Source organism: Triturus cristatus, chromosome 6, assembly GCF_964204655.1.
Source record: "Triturus cristatus chromosome 6, aTriCri1.1, whole genome shotgun sequence".
In the NCBI taxonomy this organism is placed as follows: domain Eukaryota; kingdom Metazoa; phylum Chordata; class Amphibia; order Caudata; family Salamandridae; genus Triturus; species Triturus cristatus.
In genome coordinates this window covers 666,639,538-666,660,540 of record NC_140589.1, presented here as the reverse complement: position 1 = coordinate 666,660,540, position 21,003 = coordinate 666,639,538, and the positions used below count along the sequence as shown (strand labels likewise).

General features: G+C 41.3%; 1 protein-coding gene across 1 annotated transcript in view; it reads right to left on the bottom strand.

Annotated features, from left to right (window-relative positions):
- Positions 1 to 20,644, bottom strand: part of MDN1 (midasin AAA ATPase 1) — a 2,002,810-nt gene extending 1,982,166 nt beyond the window's left edge. The window contains exon 1 of the mRNA XM_085611158.1: positions 20,413 to 20,644. Within this exon, the coding sequence (XP_085467284.1) occupies positions 20,413 to 20,508 (96 nt within the window). The 5' untranslated portion in view covers positions 20,509 to 20,644. The remainder of the gene's footprint in view (positions 1 to 20,412) is intronic.
- Between the last annotated feature and the right edge of the window lie 359 nt (positions 20,645 to 21,003).

The following is a 21,003-nucleotide window of genomic DNA, read 5'->3' as shown; positions in this document are numbered from 1 at the left end:
GAAGAGTTATATACCAGGGGTAGGGGAGGATCTATAAGTGAGGCTCAAAGTTATCTTAGCGATATTACTCCTCCAGGTACATCTATGGAAGAAAAGGATAGGTTGGACTCCCCCTTTAGTCTGGAGGAATTTTTCACGGCATTAGGTAGGTTACCATCAGGTAAAGCAGCCGGTCCAGACCAGCTCCCGGTGGAGTTTTATAAAGTGTTTTATCAAGCCATGGGAATGGACATGTTTAATGTCATGATTGAAGCGCAGAAGGGGGACAAGATCCCTGAATCGTGGGGGGAAGCGGAAATTATTATCTTAAAAAAAGGAAAAAATCCGACACTCCCAGGGTCATACAGGCCTATTACACTGATGAATGCAGACACTAAGGTCTACTCCAAGATACTAGCAATAAGACTTGCGGAGGTAATAGAGGGACTAGTAAGTCATACTCAACATGGGTTTATCCCAGGCAAAGGTACTACACAACATATTAGACAGGTGATTACAGCCTTTGATGCGGCTGGTGTCCTGGGGGACCCTATCGCGGCACTCTTCTTGGACGCCGAAAAGGCGTTCGATAGGGTCTCATGGGAATACTTATGGCAAACACTAAAATGGAATGGATTGGGGAATAGTTTTATAACCGCAATGCAGACTCTGTATAAGAATCCGGTAGGAAGGATTAGAGTTAATAGGGGTAAATCGGCAGCAGTTAGCATTGGGAGAGGGACTAGACAGGGCTGCCCATCTTCCCCAATACTATTTGCTCTTTACCTGGATCCATTGATAAGGAAAATAGAGGGCAATGTAAGGATTCCTCCAATAAGGCTGAATGGATGTGAGGTAAAGTCCCTAGCCTATGCCGATGACGTGGCCATATTGACACCCAACCCCAGTATGGCTATAGGAGAAATTGAGTCCGAAGCACAAAGATTTGGGCAAATATCGGGGTACAGCCTAAATAACTCTAAAACGCAAATAATTTGTAATCAACATATTGTTTTCAATGATCAAAGAGTCATCGATTCAGCGGTATATCTGGGGGTTGCAATTACAGCGGCTTTAGATTCACTGATACAGAAGAACCTCGCGCCCCTGATGGTAAAAGTTAAGACGGATCTGGATCGAATGAATAATATGCATTGGTCACTAGTGGGCTGCACCAATGTTATAAAAATGTTAATATTGCCAAATTTTTTGTATTTCTATAGAATACCGTTATGGTTTGAGGTGAAATGGTTTAAAGATCTCGATAATATGTTAAACAGGTTCATTTGGGCCCATGGCAAGACCCGCAGGGCATATCGTTTTATGTCTCTGCCTAGGGAGAGAGGAGGTTGGGGAGCCCCTGATTTCAGACTATATTACTGGGCATGTGCATTGCAATATATGCGTGGGCTGATAGGCGGGGGCGGTTTGGACGTTAGAACACTAAATGATTCATCTAGGATATATTCTATAGTGTTGGGACCAGAGGTGGAGAATTCTTTTCTTAAATGTATTGACTTTGCGTATTACAAAAGAACCAGGTTTAAGACAGTCCAAGCCGCAATTAAGATCTGGAATGCAGTGAGGAAAAAAATTGGTTTGGGCCGGTATAACAGATACATCAGGTTGTATAAAAATGCCTCCCTCCAAAGGCAGATTTTTTGGGATACTACAATGGCGGGCTGGATGGAGAAGGGGGTGGTACAGATGGGGGATTTGAGGAATACAGAGGAGGTGTTTCAATTTACGGATTTAGTGAACAGTTTTGGCTTAGACAGAAGGGATTTTTTTAAATTTCTGCAGTTAAGAAGCTTTCTGGGGAATAAGCAGGGTGGGAAGATCGGGTTTGGTAAGGTAGAAATACTGGAGAAAATAAGATTAGGGGGGGACTGCTCTATTAGGAGTTTTTATGCAAATCTGTTCGCAGGAAAACCAGATGATATGGATAAGTATAGTGAAAAGTGGACAGATAAGCTGACCGGTGAGGCTAGTTGGTTTAAAGAGTCACTGGACCTAGGGCACACTCTCCTATGCTCAGCGCCGCTGCAATCACAGCAGTACAAAACCCTCTACTCGCTATATTTTACCCCAGCAAAGATAGCAAAATGGGGGGGGGGTACGGTAGGTATTACATGCCCAAGATGTAGCTCCCCGGATGCAGATCTAATACATATATTTGCTGCCTGCCCGCAAATACAAACAGTGTTAAAAGATATTGAGAAGTTCCTTGATGCCTCCCTGAATATCCAGATTATCTTAAATCCCCCAGAAATACTGTTAGGGATAGTTACAGATACTAATATTATTCAGAGGGAGTTTATTTTTGTCGCAATGGCAGTTTTTAGGCTCTGCATAGCCAGGGCCTGGCTGGATAAAAATCCCCCAGGGATGCAAGTCTGGCTCGCTAACCTGTTATCTACTTATATTCTGGAAAAAAATATATATGCTCGGAAAGGCAGAATAGGGAGAAAATTGGGGTTAAGGATATGGGACCCCATTATAAAATGGAAAGAGGGTCTGGGTCTGAGCGGATAATTTCAGGAGAGCTGGGATGAATTTGAGGTAGTAGGTATTGAAAACTGGGATGATACTAATCTATTGAAATAAGTGGGATGCTTTGATGAATAATTTTGGATATGTAATGGTTTATGAGAAAATATAATTTTTTTATTGGAGATTGTGCGATGATATGTGCTAACTGTGCAATGGTCTAATCAATAAATATATATATATATATATATATATATATATATATATATAAAAAATAAAAAGCTGAGGTCCTGCTGCATTACTAACAATGTTCCTAATGTCTTCACATTTGTTGCACTATGTTTAAGCATCCAGCAACTTAAATGGTAAAGGAATTTTCTCAGTCAGAACGCATTAGAGCACTTCTTTAGACAAAACAAATGAAAATATAAACCTAGCTGTGCCCGTAGGCAATACCTGAAAATCAACCACTCATCCCAAGAGGCCTATAGCAGGCTGAAGCCCCTTTCAACGCAAGGTTATTCGGGGTTCAATAAGTGTCAACCTTAAAACATCCTGTAATAGAAGAATACACCAGGACTTTTACAACTTAGGCATTCTGGGGCAATTCAGTCCACTAGTTAAACTGTGAACTAGCCCGTTTTACTCCATATAATGAGACCAATATCCCCATCTTAAAAAATCAGGAGTAACTATGTTTTAACACGGTCCTACCTACAATTACCACTGGTACACCTATTGATGAGAAGACACAAGACAGCACTGCAATACTTCTGAGATCTGCAAAGAGGATGCAAGGTACATTAGCAAATAAAGGGAAGGGCTTACAGCAAAGTTTTAGTCTCGCAACAATAAATAGAATGGGTGTTTACTCTCAAAGTTAGGGCGCAAAATATTCCCTTTCTGGAAGTTTAATCCTGAGCATTGCATCCACCACTTGGTCAAAATGGTGCATTCTAACCAGGGCATAACCAAGTACACCATCAGGAACATTACTTCGACTCAAAGGGATGCTGAGAATCCAGAGATGAAAGACTTCTGAGGAACAGATCTTCACTTTGCAAGTCTGGTTTACTGGAGGTGTTCATGATACTAATTAAATACTTTAAAGGTGCGAGGAGAGGTTTGAGAATGCTTTGGGTCAATGATCAAAATCACTTTATGTGCCACGCCCTTTCAAGATGAAAGGGCCACTGCTTAGATAGATGAAAGGATAGAATACAAGGCTGACCGAGTAATTGTTTTAGGAAAAGGTGCTATGTTGTGTTATCCTATTCTGGAGTCATATGCCATGCATTATTCCACCATCAAGCAAACTTCATAACTATTATTACAGGCATAACTGTTTTAGCTAGACTTTGTTGAAATAAGTCTTTCTTAAACAAAGTACTCAGCATTGTGAATCTATTCTAAATATTCTGGCTGTGCATTTAGTGGCTTGATTTAAGTTCTTACAACTCATACCCCACAAATATCTTTCATCTTTAAAATTCATCCATCTTTCCTCTCGGTTCACAAGCAAGGGGACTTCCAGAATTGTAATAAAAAGGAGAAAACACTAATGCTTAAGCCACTGACCTGATTCAACAAGCATTGGCCTAGCCAATAGGTCTTGCCTTTGGGACCTTATAAGTGTTTAGCCATGCAACAGTTGATGTTGTTGCACCAAGGATATTGTGCTGGATAACTAAACACTTCTAAGGTCCCAAAGGCAAGACCTATTGGCTATGCCAATGCTTGTTCTGTCATGTTTGCAGTGAAACCTGACAAGTCATCATTGTAATTGTGGTTGGTGGTTGACTTTTGGTTTTGGACCGGATTGTGGATTTTGGTACTTACAAGTTACTTCAAGACATTCAGACTCTCCATGCCTCTGGAATTTGACAAGGCTACGATGAAGGGTTGCAATGGTGGTTTCAGGCAGAAGGAGGGTCAGCAAAGGTGTCTGGGGGAAAAAGGACGTCTGAATCACCCACTCTTAGCTGTATATAAAGGCTTTCACAGCCTAACCAATGCAACCTCTCAGTTAAAGGAAGGAACATCCCTGTCACTGCACCTCATAGAGCTCGTGCATTCAGGAGGGGAGTATTAAACGAGATCACCACAAGCGAAGGATGAAAAAAAGGCGGAAGAGCTAAGACAAAAAGGAAAAAAGAAAGAAACGGCAGTTTGAACTCGGATACTGTCTTAGAACCGGCTTAAAAACACTACATATTCTTATTTTGTTTTTATTTTTCATAGGCCATTCATTTGAGTGCTCGCGGCAGAAAACAATAAGAATAATATGCAAAGTAACCCTGCAGTACAATTTTTACACAGCACATGGAGCAAGGACACTAAAAAAGTGTCAACAAAAAGATTTTGAACCCAAATAGTATACCGCTGACATACGAGTTTATTTAGTTAGGGGATATTGTTAGGCCAATGTTCGTATTTTTGTGTTTTCTGTTACAGAAGAACAAAAACATGCCAAAGAGCAAACACTTTAATTGACCAGGTATGCTTGATGACGTTTTTGAAGCAAAACTGTAATATTAACATTTTCAGACTAAAAGCGGGATCGACATTTTTAACCGAAAAAATGTTGGGCTGTTTACGATTTCCTCTGAAGTAGAAGCTTACAGCACACACATTTCCATAAACCATTTAAAAGCTGAAATCACAAAGATTCGCAGTAAAGAAAATGTTAGAATCCCTTACTCCCCCCAAGCAAGCAGTTGAGAAGGGAAGAGGGGGCAGATTTACAAGCCCCTTGCTTGACTTTTGTGCCGCAGTTGTGTCACTTTGACGCAACAGCGGCACAAACAATGCGGCCTATTTACAACGTGACACATCTAGGGAGATGCGTCACGTTGTAAAGCCCTGCATCACATTATACCGGCGTCAGGTATAATATATGCAGGGTAGGCGTTCCCACGCAGGAAGGCCTCGAAAAAGTGACTCAGTGAAATCTACAAGATTTCGCTGCGCCACTTTTAGGACACCACTGCGTCAAAACCTTACGCCTGCTTGAAGCAGGCGTAAGTAGTGACGCAGTGTAGTGGGAATAGGCCTCAACATGCATTGCTGGAGTTGCGTCGTGCTTGCGACACGACTCCAGCAATGCGTGACTTTTCCGCCAACAGATGCGTCATAATTTCTGACGCATCTGTCAATCCTTGTGCCATAGTGCACCGTATTGTAAATACGGCGCATCTGTGGTGGCGCAAGGGTTTCTAAGGGTGGCGCAGGGAAAGTGGCGCATCTGTACAGATGCGTCACTTTCTTGTAAATCTGCCTCCAGCTGTTTTCAAGCACTCGTGCTGGCATCCACATTGCGGGAGGGAGCAGGGCGTGCGGGTCGTCAGTTTTCAATTAGCACGCGCGCCGCTGCTCGCTCCCGCAAGCTGGACGCCAGCACAAGCACCAGTGCTTGAAAAGAGCAGACCGATTCCTAAAGGTCACTCCTAGAGCAACGATACACGCTATGCTCTAGGTGAGACCTAAAAAGAGAACAAAATACAGTCCTTCGAGGAAGTATTCTTACAAAAGATTTTCTTCTGTACTTATGTTGAGGATATTCACAGTCTGTTACTGTGCGGACACATTTTAAGCGCTTCTGAACTTTGGAATTCCTGGGTACACTATGCATAATTTGCCTCTTCATTAGAGCACCAATAGTCAACATTGGTAAGCAAAATCTTGAAAATCCAGAGAGAAAACATTTTTGGACTTTTGATATGTATTGATTTGAATTGTATCTAACTTTATAAGTCAGCCACACAGGAATTCCGATTCAGCAGCAATGATTAAATGTGCAACTTACATTCCGATATCAGAGTTAGTTGCAATAAGTCACCCATAAAAAACACCATCTTGTAAAAACGCAGGAAAAAAACGCTTCTACATACAATGCACAAATCAGGTTTTAAGGAACTTGCCCCCAAATTAATAACAAGGGGGCCTGGAACTCCGATGGCCCTACTCTTCTGACATTGTTTAAATGTCAAGAGCAACAAGGCTTCTTCTTTATTTCGATCACTTGACAAGTAGGTTCCACCCTCTGCACCACAGAAAATTTGGCTGCCAGTTAACTGTGCCACAGTATGGCTGTGGGAAAGAGGACTGCCTGCTCTAAAAGCAAGATATGCAGCCACATGTATAAGATTTTCAAAATGGCAAAAATGGTTCAATATTACAAGGTCTTTCTTGTTGGGTTGAGTGCTCTCAGGAAATACAGTGAGCTGGGATCTAGCATTGTTGATAGTTGTTCCAATAGTAAATGCATGTACACATTCACAAAATGTAACCATTATAACAAAATCTATTCTAGCAAGTGGGGGGAGCATTAAGCAGCAAGAGCACATAATATATCTCATTCGATTACCTCAACTCCCTGAACTTTCAATGCAAGAATTGGCTATCAGCATAGAGAATTGGGCCTTACAGCACAATAAAGCCCAAAGGGCATAAAGATTCCCTGCTGTAGTTCATAAAACATTTGAAAGTCTCATTCTCAAACAACTCGCCGAGCTAGTTACCTCCTGTGGTAAGAAGAGTCTCCTGTAAGATTAAGAGTGATTTCTTGGAGCATCCACGATCTGGAGAGCAGGAGAGTAACGGACTGTAACCACTTCCAGAATGTGGAATCTTTACCATTCAAGACGTTATTTGAAAACAAATAATAAGCATGGCAACAGAACACAGAATGTTTAATAACAAGACTTCTATTATCACATATCTTCCTTCCTCATAGAAGGAATCAACAAAGGTAAAAATACATATAACAAACACAAAATCCTCAAATCTCACAGACAACTCTTTAGGTAAACCTCTTTCTGATGGCCAACGCTCAATAATATACTTTTGCTAAATCTCTAAATCTTTATCTTCAGACATGGCCTTTAACCATTCCTCTCGTGAAATAACTTGAGAAACCTAAAGTACCATATCCTCAACTGAAGCCGCCACACATTCTTCTTGTGTAAAGCCTTGATCTGTAGGTTGAGGCTCAGATGACCGTCTCAATTGAGGCTCAGATGACCGTCTCAATTGAGGCTCAGATGACCGTCTCAATTGAGGCTCAGATGACCGTCTCAATTGAGGCTCAGATGACCGTCTCAATTGAGGCTCAGATGACCGTCTCAATTGAGGCTCAGATGACAGTCTCAATTGAGGCTCAGATGACAGTCTCAATTGAGGCTCAGATGACAGTCTCAATTGAGGCTCAGATGACAGTCTCAATTGAGGCTCAGATGACAGTCTCAATTGAGGCTCAGATGACAGTCTCAATTGAGGCTCAGATGACAGTCTCGACAAACAATCAGCTCTCATGTTTTGGGACTCTGGGATATAAGTCACTTAAAGATTAAACTCGTACAGTTTAGCTAAGATCCTAACTAAAGAAACTAGTCCTCTGCACATGTTAAAAATACAGACATAATTGGCACAGTTATAGATCACACTTGCGTTTCTTTTGAATTCATAGTTGTTTCACTTAATTTCTTTCTGTGGGTGGTGTCAATGTACACCTCAGTCGGTCCTAAATGGCCCTAGCCAACACATGTTTCGTAGCTTTACAAGGGATGAACCCGCAGCTTCTTCAGGGCTAAGGAAGTATAAAAATGTACACAATTGTTGCATATAGGAGTACATGATTGTTGCATATAGGAGTACAATTGCACCTGAATATGCACACCATAGTGATTTGGTGACATGAGTGAGCCATTACTCACTTAAGTGTATATCAGTGGAAACCCATGCGTAATTCCTTAACATAGTGCGAAATCAACTTTTTCTTATCAGTTATTTAAATGGCAGGGAATTACCCCCTTGTATACGTATTTGGTCTCTACTCCACAACATTGCTTACATTTTGGTTACAGAAGTTGCATTAAGTGACATGGTGCATTGTGAGCATAAAAGCAGTGTCAAACTACATCCCCTTATAAGTCCTACCATTGGACCCTAATATTATCAAGACCGGGTCTCTATATTGAGTATATAACTAGTGTGTCTCTGTTGTGAACATAATTGTTGATGAGCTAGTGCAGAGCTATGATACAGATTGTCTTGAAAAATTCCTAGGTACAAGGAAGATGAGGGTGTGTCAGCAGTTATATCTCGGGATATCTGTCGGCTATATGTTGCAGGGGAAATATCTTTCGCAATTCATACCTTAATTTCGGTGATAATTCCAACCCGAAATTGCCTCTGGAATATTGTCCTATTTTCCTTTGTCTTGTAGAGTATGGTGCATTGCAAATGTTGCCTCTCTAATTCCAAGTCCCTTCAATTAAAAGGTGCTTCCACCCGGTGCCCCATCCTTAAGTAAAGGGTACAGAAAGGTACTACCTTTATTTACCCATATTATGTGCCCAAACTGCTGATCAAGCCTCCAAAGATTAGTCCAATTAGCGTCTTACCGGCACAGGTTCTGGCTGGGATCGTATTCCCTCGACCTGCAAGTACTCAGTGTACGGCCGTGGTGTGTCCCGAAGTGCCATACCATGACGTTGTCAGCATTTAACATAAACGACAAAATAAAGATGGACCTCTTCTGTGGGCTACAATGGTTCTGCCATCTTAGCATGGCGCGCCTATGGTTATTGCATATATTATAGTGTAAGCGATGAAGCGTGCCAGGCATCCTTAGGAGCCGGTCACCACAGGAAGACCCATTTCCCATGAGGGGATGGGCATGGTCAGAGTCTATACGTAGTTCGGTGAGATATTTAATTCGACCAGTGTATTGATACCGTAGCTCCGTAACTGTGGAGCAAGTATTGACCATCACATAATAATATGCAGCTGATTAAAGTATGGCCATATTGTCAATATCCCTATTGACTATTTGGCTGTTGGCAACATGAGGGTGGTCTAAGGTAAATTCGTAAAAAGTGTGTCAATGTAGCATAACAGTCCTAAGTGGAGGCTGAAAGTAAGCATTACACATTATGACCTCTTACAAATTTTAAACACTTATTCCGAAAAGGAGAAAAGATAGCCAGGGTGAAATTTCAAATGCACAGTAACTAACATTAGCACGAATCAGGATCATGGTTCACAGATTACATAATATTTGAACAGGAGACAGGTGTATAGATACCCAAATCGAATTAGCAGCATATGTTCATTTATGAATGAGCATTCCCATAGATTAGTATGTTAGTGTGTCATAAACCGGCTCATGTGTATATATGCATTTTTGCAAGGACCAGGGGTGGGGTTGTAGTGCCCCATAGTTGTGTATTTTATGCACAGATGTATATCGGTCAGGTCATTAGGAAAATATCAACATGAATATTTAGGCTATATCCAGATTACACCCCTTAGTATACAGTCAATCATTGCTGAGCATATAAATATATGTTACATGTTGGATAGACTTAATCACCAATGTTGCAATAATATGGTTCTTGTTAGCAATTGTTAGATTGAAAATCAGCCCGCGACCCGACATCGAAAACGACCTATGCACCCGGCTTCCCTGGGGCAGGTAACAGTGGTCCCTCTGTACTCTCATGGGTGTGGGCCTTTCAAAAGCTCAACTCTAAAGTATTGAACTTGAACTCCTGCTAGAAGTGTTTTTAATCTTGTAAAATTCAACCGCAACTTCTTTTTTTACTAAGAACAATTTTATGAGAAAATCCTTGGACTTTTCCCAAGCCTTTCTTAAACACATTCCTGTTTATTTAAAACTATCCTCCACTTCTTTTCTGTTGTCTGGTTGACTACTATGCATTGGAGTAAACTCTTCCACCATGCACACTTGTACTTTAGCATTGGGACACAAAGTAATATCAAATTTACTTTGATGTTTCCAACCCATCAACGGCAACAAACACTTCTCCCAAAAGGATTGTGTTTAAAAGAAACGTTAGTAACAAGGTATCCCAACATTTCAATTTCTTTACCTCCAAACCCATAAACACGAATATCATTGGGCTCCAAAACTTTGCCCTCCCAATATTTGTTGAAGAAAGAATCCGAGATAATGGTGTAAGGAGAACCGGAATCTGCCATGACTTTAACATTCTTGCCATCCCAGGGGGTGTGGAATTTAATAAAAGATCTACTTGTCCATGGGGCAGATTGCTTCATAAATCTACTTGTCCTGCAACAAAATCCACTTTTACCTCTGGTGCCATGTAGTGAAACGTTAAATTATGGCAGCAATCTCATTATATGAGAGCTCTGATATAGCCTCTCTGTTTATGCCAGGGCTCATACCATAGTAGTGTTTGAATACTTGCAAGCCTCTTATATTGCCACGTTTCCACAGATCTACATACTGGGGCTGCAGGTAGAGGTAAACAATAGTTCCAGGGTTAGAATGCCCTTTTGAGTCTGTGCAAACCTACTAACTTGCATGTTTTAAGAGTTTTCAACAACTCTACCCTAATCTGTTTCCATACGGAGAAATGTTGGCAATTTACTCCTGACAATGACAGGCGTAAATCTTCTTCCAGAGTTAAGAAAAAAGTGGTTGGAGATAAAGTGAACTTGCAAATACTCAGATTTTCGCATGGGCAAATCTACACATGCATATTTGCTAATGCTAAAATGCAGTTCACAAATATTTTGTAGGAGTACTATTTCTTGACCTACTTCTGTAAAATCTTCCGTATTCACGAAAGCCATATAGCTGCACTTAAATTCAAGGACATATAACATGGGTGCACTTTTGAGACTTTCTTTCATAATTGGGCCCCTAATTGGGTCTGGCGTTGACCGTGACTTTTTGAGTTTATTAAAATTCTGTCTCCCTCTCTCTCTGTATTGTCTGGCTTCCCTGGGAGCGACAGCATTCTGCTCTTTCACAAGGAGCATATCGGCACGAAAGTAGTTTTGTTCAGTGCCAGTGACTATGGCAGTGTGTGATTTTTGAGACCAAAAACAACTTTTCGATTTTACCAATGTGTGTTATAATGGTGAGGGCCCGTTAGTTCCCACACCGATAAGGTTTTACAAAAACCATGCCAGAAAAAGTCACGCATTGACAAAAATAAAAAGCTGACCACCAATTTCAGACCTACTGGCTTTGCCAATGCTGGTTTAATTTTGTTTCCCATAATCTTTTTGAAACTGGTTATATTGATTTTCCATTATGAATATTTTTTGAAAATACTAGCATGCATCAACACGTTCCTAAATGATGCTGCAAAGGTACCTAAAATTTTACAGTGGTTTAGCTCATTTTTTTTCCCCGCTTTCATTTTTGTATTAACATTTTATTTTGAAAGCTAAAAATCATCAATCTTGCTTTCAAAATTCTGCAAATATTTGCATCAAATCAAATGGCATTCTGGGTTTTTTATACATAGCCTCATATTGGTAAACTTTGAAAACGTGTGAACACATTTTTATACTGGAACCACTGTCAGTAGTGCAGTCAGAGCTTACAACATTTACTTATAGCGTTCACCCTAATAATAAAGGCGTTCAATTAATGTACCATAAATATAAGTTTGAACAGCATTAACATATGGACAAAAATATTACTTTAACAGCAGACAATGACATTCCCTGATCCATATTGTGGTACTGCAAACTGGAAGCCAAAGGGTTTATGCTGTAGGGGTTGGGCCTACTTGTCCCAAGGACAAAATACACATGAAAACGTGTTGCCCTTGACCCCAATCAATATGTCCTGGGTGTCTGGCTATAGGAATTCCACATCCCTGCATCCACAGTAATGGTACACCTAAGAGGCACATAAGGTTCACTATCAATGTCGTCAGCGGTATCACATATCAATAGCCCAACTTTTCTTCATTATGCCAGAACTACTCAAAGAAACATCGCGAACAGCGTTAGCCGAACACACTGAAAACCACAGCTTGGGAAACAACGGCCACCGCACCTCCGTTGGAGCTCCAAATCCTGCTCTGCTTAGTTGCTGCCTCAACTACTGCCAGTGCCAAATAACTATCCACTGGCAGGAATCCCGGGCCACAGTCTCAACAACCTCACGATGGTGAAATTCAGTGAGATGGCAGAAAGCAGGCAATTTCCACTGAAGTTGGGTTTTGTGGGTGCTCCTCATGGGGTTACATTCTCAAATCCCATAATCCGTCGCTATATGTGGTAAGGAAGAGTCGCCACAGATGTAATATTGAGAGTGCTTTATTGGAGCATCCATGATCTGGAGATCGGCTGAGTAAATGACTGTAACCACTTCCAGAATGTGGAATCTTTATCATTCAAGATGTTATTTCAATACAAATAAGTGTGCCAACTTGGACCTGCACGTTCTGTGTCACTATCAGAGTTGCTGCCGAACGATGATCCGGAGAAGGTTGTGTACCTTCTGAATCCACTCCTGCCTCTGCTAGAGAATGTGCCCTGTGGTTCCCTTATGTAATAGCCCTCCTGTAGGTATGGATAAGTAGTTCTTTTGTCATATACCTTGATGTCCCTGGCTACTTTGTCTAGTTTGGTAGCTTGTGTGTAAATGTCAAATTCATGAATGGTTCTTTCCAGCCTTTCTAAAGCTTCCTTGGCATTGAGTAGTGCCTTGTCCTCAATGATCTCTTTTGTCAAATCGTGGATCTCTTTAGTTAGACGTTGCACTTCTTCCACCGCTGTTTCAATGCCAAGCACCATCCAGTGCCTGGAGCAGTTATTTGAAAACAAAGCTAAAGTTCTCTTTGAATTTTGGGTTATCAAGGAAAATGGCTGGGTTATTCCTTACTTGTAGCCCTACAGGGATGACATTAGATTTAAGTTATTTGGCTAGTGTGTGTCCATGTAGTCGTGTTCTAATTAGTTTTTTCTCTAGACGTTCTAATTTGGATACTTTTTCATTGAGTGTCAAGTCTATATTAGTAGTGGTATTGCCAAGAAAGGTGTTACCTCCCTGTTCTTGCAATAATTTGTCTATGTAATCTTCGCTGTAAGACAAAGTTTCCTTATCTGACATAATGCGTGTAATGTTAGTCAGAGATATAGCCGTAGCTACAGTGATGGCTAAAAAGGACCTATAAGACTTAAATCACAATCAACAGTTAACATACAACATTTAACATAAAACCCTCGCAGGACTTGCCTGCACAAAGGTAACCATTACAAAAAATGGGGTAACCCAAAAAAGTCAAGGACCTGGGTGCAATGTAGTACGAAAAACAATGGTCCTGGACCATAAATCAAGGTAGGCAGTAGTTCCTAACTTAGTGATATCATTCACATATTCTGAGCTACATGTAATCTATTTTGGTAGCTCTTAGTATCCAATACAATATTGCTCATAGGTTCAACCATGCAACAAACCAATATCAAAAGTTAATAAAGCATTTTATTCTTTCTGAAATTTTTAAATTTCCATTAGTAATTTTGTCAAGGTTGCTCCAAGGGGAACGTGCAAATAGTAAGGGTGCTTAAGTAGAGAAAAGTGAAAGGGAAAAAGGAAATTATTTCAGGAGGTTGTGACATAAGAAAACTTAAACAAGTTAAACAATGGACTGGTTGTCATTCACCATCGAAGTGCATAGACCTGGTCACGTATATCAGTTTATGCGGTAGATAAATCAGGCAATTATACATTCATTAGAAGTCAATTCTAATAAGGCACGTGGGTAGGTAAACGTATCCCAGGTTCATATATATGGGGCGTTGACGTTTCGATCCGTCTTAGTGGCCTAATGTGGAAGTCTGAACCTTGGCCGTGCGGATCTTCATCAGGACTGGGGAACAACCTGGAAGAGTTGGGCCTGGTAGATTGCCTAAAATTAATAAGAGTAGAATAAAGGTATTGCATGGGACTGAGATTAAAAGAACACAAACATCATGATTAAACCCGCGGATAAAGGCGGTGCAATTGTTCTTCAGAACGTGGATGACTACAAAAAAGAGATCCTAGCACAGTTGTCAGTTGAAGGTAATTATGCTAAACTCAGCGGGGACCCCACACAAGAGATAAGTAACATCATAAGTGATGTGACTAAACGGGCCTTAGAAACGGGTTTTCTAAACAAACTTGAGTATGAATATTTAAATAACAAACACCCGAGAATGCCCACTATTTATTTTACACCCTACCAAAGATACATAAGCGTATGGAGGACCCACCGGGTAGACCGATAATTTCTGGATGTGGGTCAATTTTAGAGCCTTTATGCAAATACGTGGATGTATTCTTAAAACCAATCGCAGAGAATACTGCGACTTATCTCAGAGACACAATGCAAACAATCCAATTAGTGGACGAACGCCCCTTTGATTCCAATACACATTTATTGGCCCCTATGGATATAACGTCCCTCTATACTAATATTCCACAACATTCAGCACTCACCAGCATGGAATCAGCGCTTAACACCAGACCTGCTCCACATGAAGTTCCCACGGAGTTCATAATTTCACTACTTAGGATTGCAATGACCAGGAATTACTTTACATTTCAGGGTAGTTTCTACAACCAGACTAAAGGCGTAGCGATGGGAGCAAGCTTTGCTCCCAATCTGGCTATTATCTATATGAACGAGTACGAACATCACTTTGTCCTCAGTGACCTCAACCCTCACAGGGCCAATATAGCACTCTGGCGACGTTACTTCGATGATGTACTAATCATTTGGCAAGGGAACGATGAACAATTGGTAACGTTCCATCACTGGCTTAATACATGCTCCGCTGACATTCAATTTACTCTAGAATTCAACAGAGAAGCGGTGCACTTCCTAGACATCATCATCAAGTCACAATCAGTCAAACTGCACACGAGTCTTTACAGAAAAAACAGTGAACGGAATACACTACTGCGTTACACTAGTCACCATCCACGTAACCTCAGGGATAACTTACCCTTTGGTCAATTCCTGAGGTTACGTAGAAACTGTTCAAAAAAAGAGGATTACTTTGACGAGTCAGCTAGTCTTCTAGCTAGACTATTAGAACGTGGATACCCCATCAGACTATTGAAACATGTACGTAAACGGGCCTGGCACAACCAGAGAGTTTTTACTAGCCCCACAACCCAGAACAAACACCAAGGAGGAACGTCTAGTATGTGTCACGACATTTAACACGAAAAGCAGTGCTATCAAAAAAGCTATCAACCAACATTGGCACTTAATAGCAGAAGATTTGGGCAATATGCCACCGCCTTTACACGCTTTCAGGAAAGGCAAGAATATAAGAGATCATGTAGTTAAATCTCTACTCCCTACACTACGCACAGTAAGCCAAAACACACTTTGGGGAATTCCACCGATCAGAGGTCACCATAAATGTGGATCATGCAAGGCCTGTACACTGACAAAAGATATAACGGAATTTTCACATAACAATCAGACATACCAACTCAACGAACATAGCAACTGTAATACTACGGGAGTTAGTCTGCCCATGTGGCTTTATGTATGTGGGTCAGACTATCCAGAAAGTTAAGTGCCGCATCTTGCAACATTGCAGCCGCATACGCTGCAAGACACAAGGTGCCCCCCTTGTGGAGCATTTCTCTACGTTTGAACACACTGCAGATAGCCTGAGATGGTGGGTAATTGAGAAGGTTAAATCCAACCCAAGAGGAGGTGATTTCAATAGTATACTCAGTAAACGAGAATGCAGGTGGATACACTCTCTGGACACGATCGCCAGGGGTCTGAATGAATTTGAAGAAATTAGTAAGCAGATCTCGATTATGAACATCGGATGAATCCACCTATGTGGAATACATGTACAACTGGGCATTAAGTCACTAGGGCCTCAGTGGGTTAAATACCACCTGTAAATACTGAGTTACACAAAATCAGGTAGTAACACTATTCCTGTTACTGACGAGCATCACCTTACAATGTCACATAATAATTGAGTGATACACATTGCCGGTAGTCATGACCAATATTCAATTCTGTATGGTCTGCGACATTTATTCATTCCCTTGTTACACATTTGCCATGGTAATATTCCCTGGTGTACACTTTGTAACTCTGTTTACTACACGTACTTGATAATTTCTGTTGTACATAATGTTTAACCATTATTCTTAACAACTTTGTACAACACTGTTCTATGTGCTTAGATGATGTTGACCTAATGGCTAATTTTTATGTTTTATTATGTTTCATTATTATTATTTTTTCGTCCAATTGTTGGTCTGTAAATATGTAAAATTGTAATTTTCTTTGACTGTCTCAATCAATGCTTGGTCCACACTATCTATAGAAGTATAAGGGACCCCTTTTTGAAGTATATGTATCGGAGGTCTAATACCGATAGTTCGGTGCGGATGCAATTATTACCTCTATTTATGGAAAGGTTTCCGCGATCTAAATAAAACATTGACCCCTTATGAACGCACATCAGGGAGACTCGAAACCGGCAGTCCGGTCAGAGTCTTTTAACTCTTTCCTTTTTACGCCCCGGTACCGTAGCCTTTACGTTGACGCCTTTCTTAATTAGACGTCCTCGCGGTGCGCGGTGATCAGAACACAAACACAACGCGTTACGGATGGATGCCGGATTTTAGCGGCCCAAGGTAATTAGCTTGTACGAGAGATTACTTGCCCCTTTTTTAATAGTATCTGGGCACACTCGTCTTCTAACTACATTCTATTACACACCCTTTTAGCCTTGGATTGACTCCAACTGTGGCAAAAGACTCGGAACGCAAGTGGGAGGCACCACTCAATTGAGCCCCCACCAGTACTACTGTGTGGCACCCCACAAACGGAGGCCAGCCATATGATGTACACCACTGCAATTCCATAAAAAGTAACTCGCCTCATGCATCGCAGCGGGTAAGCCCTTCTTAGCCCTTTAAAGGCCTATTAACTGGGCTTTTAATCACAGTCCCATGCAATACCTTTATTCTACTCTTATTAATTTTAGGCAATCTACCAGGCCCAACTCTTCCAGGTTGTTCCCCAGTCCTGATGAAGATCCGCACGGCCAAGGTTCAAACTTCCACATTAGGCCACTAAGACGGATCAAAACGTCGACGCCCTATATATATGAACCTGGGATACGTTTACCTACCCACGTGCCTTATTAGAATTGGCTTCTAATTAATGTATAATTGCCTGATTTATCTATCGCATAAACTGATATACGTGACCAGGTCTATGCACTTGGATGGTGAATGACAACCAGTCCATTGTTTAACTTGTTTAAGTTTTCTTATGTCACAACCTCTGAAATAATTTCCTTTTTCCTTTTCACTTTTCTCTACTTAAGCACCCTTACTATTTGCACGTTCCCCTTGGAGCAACCTTGACAAAATTACTAATGGAAATTTAAAAAGTTCAGAAAGAATAAAATGCTTTATTAACTTTTGATATTGGTTTGTTGCATGGTTGACCCTATGAGCAATATTGTATTGGATACTAAGAGCTACCAAAATAGATTACATGTAGCTCAGAATATGTGAATGATATCACTAAGTTTGGAACTACTGCCTACCTTGATTTATGGTCCAGGACCATTGTTTATTTAGCTTCAGCGGCTTTATTTGCTCCATTTCCAGATAATCCAAGTGTGCGGTTCCTCCACCTCCTTACCCCTCCCACAAGACTGCTTGCACGCCCCATCACTCCTTCAAGTTTACTGCTTTTTTTTTGTGATTAATTTAAATTATAATTCTTAAAATTTATCTCCCTGTGCCCTCTCTCCCCACCCCCTCATCTCTACCATAACACTACTTGCTTACCCCCTCCCCCCCACAAGATTGCTGCATTTTCTCTCAATTACATAGCTACGATCACGGTTTTTTTCCCCAATTACATTTAAACATTTATGTAGTGCAGGCAGAGGGGAACAATAATTGATTTGCCAAAATGTAGGAAGTATTGAGCCGAGGCTCATACACGGATCCCCAGCTCCGGAGCTGGCAGGGAAGTTACCATGCCAAAGGGCTCACTGGTTGGCTGTGCCCTCTCTCCACCCCCCTAATCCCTCCCACAACACAACTTGCCCACACCCATCACCCCTACAAGATCGCAGCTTTTTCCCCCTTATTACATTAGGACATTTATATAGCGCGGGATGGGGGGCAATAAATGATTAACCAAAATGTACAAAGTATTGAGCCTACGCCGAGGCACAATCACCTATTCCCATCTCCTGAGACAGCAGAGAGGTTACAATGCCAAAGGGCTCCCCTCAATCCCTACCACAATACTACTTGCCCACCCCCACCATCCCTAAAACATTGCTTTTTTCAGGTAAATTTGTACATTTTGCTTGAACTAAAGCTCACTTTGGGTATATTACTTCATTTTTGCAGACGGACTGTTCTAGCATGAGCTCGCCCCGAATGTATTGAACCATTGAAGGTTTATTCTGGATAGTTGTGCAGGTTCCCTTCCATCACTGCTTGTATTAGTTTGCTGTATGAATGTGCGCTTTAAGGATGCCTCCCTACTCTGGGGCAAGCACATTGTGTGCACCAACAGATAAACACTCCCAGGGGAGATATGCACTGCGGGCTAGAGTGTAAGTTACAAAAAATAACAAGCAACTCCGTTATAGTAATATTACAAAACGGGAGTTGCTTTACCTCCCTCCACCCGATGTTTGGTCGTCCCAGTATTGCTTTGCCTAACCCCCAACCTCCTTCATGTTGCTTCTGTCCCCTGCCCTTGTTTCCATACCAGCCCACCCCAATTAACTAGGATCAGTAACAAAACAAAAATAACACCAGCGCACCTGGGGCAAATGTCTGCTTCTCATCACATCAGTTGCTTATACATAAAAAAATGTTTGAAACACTACGGAGTTCTTTAAGTTATTAAGGTAGGGAGGACATATCTATTGCATAGGTAAAAAACATTGTCATTTATAATGCCAATAGCTCCAACAAATGCAAGACCTATTGCGTTGCCAATGCTGGTTATCAGTGTTGCAATAGAGACCAGATCTGGAAAAGATTACATTGGTAATCACCTTATGCAGGATTACTAGCAGGCACCAACTTACTGCTTCAAGTCAGTGGTGCCAGCAGTAACATAAAAACACTTTGCCAATTTTAAATCACTTTAATTGGGTACTACGCAACAGCCATAGCTGCGATGCACCGGACACCAAGGTAATAATAGTAACAGGTCTCCACAAAACCACATAACTGATCACTCAAATATCAATTTTAAAAACATTTTAGAAATTCAACCATTCTTCTCCAAACATCAGCTTAGCTTATAAATTCTGAAAAGAACCACATTTTCGTCTCCCAAGACACACTTGTCTGTTTTGGTATACATGTATTATTTATTTCAGGCTAACAAAAAGTTCTAATTTAGTTGTATCGATAGAACACAGGAGAGCTACTTACAAGTAGCTCACAAGCTACTCACTCGTTGGAGAAGCCTGATCTAATATCTCAAGTACTGCATTGCAGGAATCCTGCCTAAAGGGGAATACCAAATAATGGTCCCTATTTCCAATAAAAGGGGCGTTTTATCGATGCAGTAAAAGGTGTAACACGTATTTTTTGCACTATTCACATACTTGTCTTTTTATGCATTCAACTAACGGGATATCGCTACAATTCAGTGACTGCTTGAGAGGAACTGGCGACAAAAAAAAATCATTTGACAGTTTCCCCGCATTGGAGAACCGGTGTAAAACGAGATGCAAAATAAACGTGGCATAAGGTCTTTTTGAAAGGATCTCTTTAAAAGGGAACGCGTTTGCAAACAAAAAAAAATAATTGTAATGCGAATAGTGACGCATCAAAGGTTTGATTAGTGACCGATACAGGGACTACTCTCAACAATTGTTTTTTTTTTGTTGCATATCTGGGGTCCTACTTCTGCTGCTCTTTGCTGTGCACCAGCAGGTGTGCTGCCCGCTCACTGCGGGTCAATGCCGACTGCAAATATTGTACCAGCTATGCAGGAAATATTTTAAGAGTTACCGCATACAGCTGCTAAAAAGCATAGGGGACCAGATACTGCAGCCTGCCATCCTTATGGATCGCAGGTAGCAGGTCTATCTACGTGGGCGAGGGGGTAGATTGGCACTGACCTGCTTGGCCAGAAAGTCCCGGAGCTCGGTGCTGCTCTTCTCGTTCCTGGTCGCTATCAGCTGGAGAGCGTCCAAGCTGAGCTCCAGGTTCTCCATTGTCCCGGCAAAAAGGCCACTCCAGACCGGGTGCCTCTGTGCACCTCCCTCGGCGCACACGCAGCACAACACAGCAGCGAGCTGAACTGCCCCGCCACACGTGGGGAAGAACAGCCTACTGGGGGGAGAGCGCTTCCGGAGCGCCGCGTCACTGCGAGGAAAGTTCTGATAGGTTGGAGGCGAATGAGCGGCTGCAGATGGAATAGAAAAAGACGTGGCCATCTTAAAGAGAAGATGTTCAGTCGTATTTTAAATGATCCCCCTTTCGTTCGGCAATAATGTAGAACTATACCATTGGCAACATAAGAGAATAGTCTCTGAGCATACTCAAACATTATTTGCTCTGCTTCTTTTATTGTACCTAATGTGTGCCATTTCACTATTTATGATTAAATCAACTCATTATGAATTTATACAGCAGTTTGTACAAGAAAATGCAATTTTACAGGATTTCAGAACTATACAGGTTTAATTATAGATGGTCCTGCCCAATCT